A 6868-nucleotide genomic window follows, 5' to 3' on the forward strand; every position below is an offset into this window, starting at 1 on the left:
ATGGATTGATTGCAAACTTCCTCCCAAAAATATCCCTCGAAAAGTACCTCCCTTACCAAAATTCGAGGATACTAAATTCTCAACTAATAATAAATGTCGAGTATGCTTCAATATTGCTTATCTTCCAGATACAAGCGAAAAATCGAAAGAACGAAAAAGACTTTATTGTTATTGTTTAGCGATACATTACAATTTACTAACAAAAACATATATGCGCTGCATTTATCATCGAAAACCATCAGAATTTGATGAAGATCATCAGCATATATATCAAATACAATGTGAAAATAATCCATATACGAGAAGAGATTTAATAAAACAAGATAGAAAATTACTTTATGTTGTAAAATTTGTTGTGGATACCAACATGTCAATCAATATGGCCGCTTCAGGTGTACTAGAAGATTTCGCCCGAAATGTCTACTCCACCTTCAAGGGAGTAATCAATTTTCAACTCAAGATCCCATATAGAAGAGACGAGATAAGGGATGGAATCATTACATTAGCCGACTTGGTAGCTCCAAAAATACACGTTGAGCTTGACAAGATGGGCTACTATTCGATAACAATTGATGCGGCATCACACGGAAGCCGGCATGGCTTTTTTGTGATGGCTAGCAATCCAGCAAAAATGAAGAACCATATCTTCATTGATACTATGATCGCTGATGGTTGGAATGCCAGGGATTACAATAATTTCTTTGAATGTTTTACCTTCCCAAAGGATTTCCTTTCTGCAATTGTTGCCGATGGATGCCCCGCCCAAGTTAAAGGGCTGTGCCACTGGAGGAGATGCGGAGCACTATATCCGGGTCTTCAAACCGTTTATATCCGATGTGTTGCGCATCTCCTCAAATTAGTGGTGAAGCATACGGCAGACAATTGTGCAGCTTTCGCAATGCAAATTAATTATTGCAAAGCGATAAGCAAGGAGTTATCGAAGCCGGACACGAGAAGGGCATTGAATATGAGGGTTATTCATGTTCCGGATCATCGCTGGATGTTTTTCTGGGATCTTCTGAAGTGGATAAAAGAAAAACACCCTAAAATTTATGAATTGTTCAATATGGATGATCCACCGGAATCTGTTCAGATCTTAAGGGATATGGGAATTGATTTCAAGGATGGACTTCCACAATGGTTGTTAAATTTCGAAGAGATTCTTTTACCAATCAAGAAACTCTTGAATTATGCAGAGAGTGACGTTGGCTGCTTCTGCTACATCTATCCAATGTTTCAATCGACGATTGAGCAGTTGACCGGAATTGCAAATCATCCTGAATTATCAAGTTCGTCAAAGCGCATTGCAGATGCATTAATCGCCAACATGAATGAAGTTTTTGACAAACAGGGCAACTACGCTTTGATGAAATTTGCCTTTGGTCTAACTCCATGGAGCCGGTCAGTCATCCGCGCAGAATTGAACATGCATACTGAGTACAAGCCAGACGTTTCACTCTTCTTCCAAAAACCAATACCTATCAATGCTGAACTTGAAATCCCTCCAAGGAGCTACACCCCTGATCATTTGGATGAAGTGGCAGAGGATCAATTGGACAGAAATCTAGATATAGAAGAGCCCGAGATTGAGAACGAAGCAATTGAAGGTGATGGCCAAGTAGATGCAGAAGACATTGCTCAGGATGAAGAAGTTGAAGAAAATGAACCAAGGAGGAGACTAGGCAGGAACCTTGGTGAATGGGCGTCTCTGTCAATGCAAGAAGTGGAAGAGTACAGCTTCAACGATTTTATGATCGAGATGCTTTCGAGACGTGCAGAAGCAGAAGCGAGGTTCTACAAGAGAAGTTCGGCCAAGAACATAGCTAATGAGTACAAGAAAGCTCTTTCCAACTTTATACATATGAATGAGAGTGAAATCAGGAACAACACCGACCTCACCTGCTTGGATCAAAGGTTTTGGGTAGCATGTGATGCAAATTTCAAGGCATTGAAAGAGATTGCCTTAAAATTCATGTCTATTGCTGCAACCGAAGCTGATGTGGAAAGAATGATTTCAATTGTGCGGAACCTGCGTAATAGGTTTAATCAAAACGCACGTGAAGATCTAATAAAGTGTAGAATCCTATTGAAGCTTTTCATGACAAATGAAATCCTGAAAAAGGTATTTCCAGATCTGACTGATCTTTAACTTGCCGTAGCTCCTTGATGCTGTAGCTCCATGCTGCAGCTTGACCTACTCTAGCCCCTTGATGCTGCTTGATTGTAGATGTTGGCTTTGAATGATGCCGCTTGACCTGCCGTAGTTCCTTGCTGCAGCTTGATTGTAGATGTTGGCCTTGAATGATGCCGCTTGACCTGCCGTAGCCCCTTGCTGCCGTAGTTCGTTGCTGCCGTAGCTCCTTGCTGCTGCTTGATCGTAGATGTTGCCCTTGAATGCTGCCGCTTGATTGTAGATGTTGCCCTTGAATGCTGCCGCTTGACCGTAGATGTTGGCTGTGAATGTTATCGCTTCAACCGCTAGCTCCTAACTGCCTCCAAACAGCCGTTTTGCTATGACCTCAATCACTTTTATTTATGAGATTGGGACAAAGTTGCAATTCGGCACTTTTTGTAAAAAAATGGGGTCATACTCATAATGAATAGAGACTTATAGCCAAGTCTTGATATCATGCAGGGAGAATATACATTGATAAGCAATTATATTTTATAGTAGTAGTATTCAGAAATTCTTACAATTTACAATACAATTTTCAAAAATGGATAAAGACTAATAGCCAAGTCTTGATATCATGCAGAGAGAATATACATAGATAAGCAATTATATTTTATAGTAGTAGTATTCAGAAATTCTTACAATTTACAATACAATTTTCAAAAATGGATAAAGACCAATAGCCAAGTCTTGATATCATGCAGGGAGACTCTCTACAAATACAAAAATTGATTATCATAAGGAAATACAAATTTATCAATTTTCATGTGAAAATTACATAAATTTGTTCTCCAATAAATAGCAATAATACTTTGAATGTTATATTAAGTAATATAGCTTCAGGTAAATAAGCTTACACTTCAAAAATATACTGTTTATTCATTAATTTTAAAAAAAGTCCAAATTATCTAATCTTGCTTACTCTTCCTTTAAACTTCTTTGTGCCAAATTTAATATTGCCTTCAAAGATGGAATAAGGACATTAGGTTCAATCCTTCGGCTTTCGACAATTTCCAAAATGTGTTGAATTAATTTCAAACATTCATCGTGTTTTGAAGCTCTTTGCTCAACAATCTGATTACCTGCCCTTGTAAGAATTCTTACTGCTCTTTCTTCATTCAAAACATTAGCGACTTGAACCTTAATAATCGCATTTGGAATCACAACAGTGATGAGAGTTATGACGATGTCATCAATGCGCTCATTTTTCTTACCCAAGAAAAATGTTTGCTTTAATTGATGAAAGTGTGATTCCGCAATGTTATTCGTGGAATCACCTTCTCCACGATATAACATCATCCAATGTTCTTTGGTTCTTCTCCATTGTTTATCGAAATACTTCAAAGCGCGCGGTTCTTCTTCTTCTAACATTGTTGTCAAGAACTCATATGTTTCATCAGACTCTTCAGCCAGCTTTTCTGCATTTGTTGCATCTGCACGTAATGTCAAAAAAGTCCATTGCTAAATAGAAGTTCTCAAAATTCTGTGGATTGTCAAAATAGCTTCCAACTTTTGCACATGCGCGTAAAACATGCACAGCGCACCAACTGAGCTGCGCAAGAGGAAATCCGTCCTCAATTGCGCGAGCAATGTTTAGCGCACAGTCAGCGCTCCAATGCTGTGGATCCAGGTGCGCAAACTCACAGAATTTCACCAAACATTCTTGAATTTTTTCAGATGTCTGAGGGTTCACTAAAAAATAGCAAAAGGGGAAAATTGTGTTTTGACTTGTTTTCATTGTTACTGCAAACAATTGGATCTTTCCTTTAATTAAAGAATGAGTGGAATCGACGTGGAGAGGGTTATCAATGCTATGCACCAATTCTTTTGCAGCAAAAGGTGCATATATGATTGTAAACTCGGAAAAATCTCCATTGTAATCAAATTGAACGAGATCATCTGGGCACTCTTCCTGTAAATTATTCAAAAATGCTTCCAAAGAAGTGTAAGGATCGTTTGATAATCTTTGTGCAATAATCTCATCAAGGCGATAAAATTTGTGCTTTAAAGCATCAGTAGACTGCGCGAAAAGTTTCATCGTTTCTTTGTTATTCGTATCAATTCCGAACTTATCAAAAAATGCTTTTTGAGCAAGAAATTGCTTTCCACCGTTTTTAATATAAAGTTCGATCCATTTTTGATAAATTTACTCGCGTAATGTGAACCATTTCAACTCCTATATGATGGCAATGTTATTCATTAACTTTGCTTATAGTAAACACTCCATTTTGTTCTTCAACCCTAAATTTTGCCTTGCATAGGGGATACGAACATGAATAAGTGACATATTGCTTTGGAGATCCCGTTCTTCTTCTGTATGGGACACCGCCCTTGACTTCCTGTTTAATACCAAAAGCAATAAGCTCCTCTAAGTCCACCGAAATCATAAAAATGAAGGGATTTTGAAAAGAGTTAACAAAATTCAAATCACATCAAAAACAAAAACACATAAAAAATATTTTATTATACTCATTCGAAATTAAAAATAATAAAATTTATATATATTAATTTCATTAAATCAAGGTTAAAAATCTCACCGGAAAAATAACCTCAGTGTGATAAATTTATCACCGGAAAAATTTACAATAAGGTTAATACCGAAAATATCGAAAAATCAACATTTAAGGTTAATTTAAGAGTATGCACTTTTGTCACCTACTCGTGAATGTTATCGCTTCAACCGCTAGCTCCTAACTGCCTCCAAACAGCCGTTTTGCTATGACCTCAATCACTTTTATTTATTATTTTAAATATTATTTAATTTTATTATTTGAATAGGCCAACTTATATTTGAGAAGCTCAATTTGAGACCACTTAAAACATTGAAATATCATAAATATTGAAATATTAAAAAGTGTATTTCAAAATATTGAAATTATAAAATTTATAATACTGAAATTGAGACAAATTAATAAATTCAATGTGTTTTTTTTGAAATAACTCTCAAATATTATTTTTTTGTTTATTTAATGATGAATAAATATGATTGCTTTAGTCAATCATAAAAACTAATTTAAGTTTAAAATAATGAAAGGATAATTTGATTGTTTTTTAAAATACAATTATTTTTGATGATTTGCAAGAATCTTTGAAAAGAATATAATATAGGTTCTATTTTTGTAAAATTTATCCAAATCATGTATTACATAAATTACGATTAAAACGATGAAAGAACCAAAAAGTGTGTTTTGTGTTTTGTTGTTGCGTGTTGGATGCGGGATCCTGTTATTTCCGAAATCGACAAAAAATTTGGAAATTTAATTTCCGAAATCGAAATTATATTAATGTTTTTAATATTCTTATATCAAAAGGATTAAAGTTCATTAAGAGAAAAACAATTCTTCTTCTTCAATCTATTGGCGCATTTATTTCTACACGCCAATAAGGAAGGGAAAATTATAAGACACCATGGTGTCTTCAAAACGCTAATTTTTGATATTTTTAACAACCCTAAAAAAGTGCCGTGTGGCAAATGAAACAATATTAAAATTCACAATTCAAAATATCACTTCTTCGAATATCTTTCAAATAGATTTGATACTACTGGAAAATTTATTCGAATATTTATCGCATTATATTAACCAGATTTTTTTCATTTTTTCATTAAAATTAATTCATTTTAAAGCTTTAGATAACATACAATACCTTTATTTATCAACATTTTCCGATCAATATGATGAGATATTACGTTTCATAAGCAGCAGTGACAATTCTCTCTATATCATCGATACATTTATTGCTTTGATTAAAAACAATATTCTTGACGTTGAATTCTTCCAAAACGCAGTTTTACTCAAGAAAGAAATTTTTTCTAGTATTATTGAGTACGAAAATCAATATTCAACTTATGCAATTGCAAATTTCTTTACAAAATTATTAAAATATTACCCAGGATATGCAACTGCTCTTCCATGTTCGGATATACTAATATCAAATTATTTCAACTTTTTTAATGACGTGAATTCAATTATAAATAACGAAGATTTTGTTTATCTTCTCAAATTTATAGTTTTATTTTATAAAGCAGTCAATATAACATCTGAGATGGCTTTAGAATTCATAAAAACACTTGAAATTCTGCGAAGTCTTTCTCCTCACTATTCATTTACAGAGTATGTAGTTCAGGGGTATTATTGTTACTTCCTCTTATACCCATGCAAATTTCATCTACCGATTTTTTAAATTCACATGAATTTTTAATTAATTATGCAATTGAGAATTCAAATCTTCACAAATATTTGAAATTATATTCCAGATGTTTCCGCAGATTTGATAGCGATGAAATATTCAAAATGTTTTTCATATCTTAAACTTGTAGAAGTTACAACAGAATATTTATCAGAAAATCAGGATCTTTCTGAGAAACAGATCTTTATTTGCAACGATATCCTAACGAGGGTTAATTTAATTTAATTTTTATTTTTTATTTCAAGTTTGAGTAAACTTTCAAGATAATCTATATAAGCCTTTTGATGTTCTTCATCTAGATTCTTGTTTAATATGTGATGAATTTGATTTTTTTTTGAAAATTCAAGATAAAATTCTTTTTATCTTGATCAACAACATGAACAATTCGAGTACAGCGTAACATTTCATCAATATTTTCTGTTTTCTTCGTTTCTAGATATTTTTCAAATATTTCTTGCGGAATCTCATTTTGATATACCCATTTATTTTTTTCCGGATGCTGATCTT

The 6868-nt window shown here is 33.8% G+C and overlaps 2 protein-coding genes across 2 annotated transcripts, besides 1 other annotated feature; one reads left to right on the forward strand and one right to left on the reverse strand.

The window, feature by feature from the left end:
• Window positions 1-610: 610 nt before the first annotated feature.
• Window positions 611-2537, forward strand: TVAGG3_0100130 (ribonuclease H-like family; the record flags this gene model as incomplete). Its single annotated transcript, XM_001318368.1, has 1 exon — window positions 611-2149. One exon carries the CDS (start codon window positions 611-613, stop codon window positions 2147-2149), a length of 1539 nt encoding a protein of 512 aa, XP_001318403.1.
• Window positions 2538-4834: a mobile genetic element.
• TVAGG3_0100150 (MULE transposase domain-containing protein) lies at window positions 3092-3472 on the reverse strand (the record flags this gene model as incomplete). The annotated part of the gene is made up of 1 exon (XM_001318369.1): window positions 3092-3472. One exon carries the CDS (start codon window positions 3470-3472, stop codon window positions 3092-3094), a length of 381 nt encoding a protein of 126 aa, XP_001318404.1.
• Window positions 4835-6868: the final 2034 nt, after the last annotated feature.

Source organism: Trichomonas vaginalis, chromosome IV, assembly GCF_026262505.1.
Source record: "Trichomonas vaginalis G3 chromosome IV, whole genome shotgun sequence".
NCBI classification, from domain to species: Eukaryota; Parabasalia; order Trichomonadida; family Trichomonadidae; genus Trichomonas; species Trichomonas vaginalis.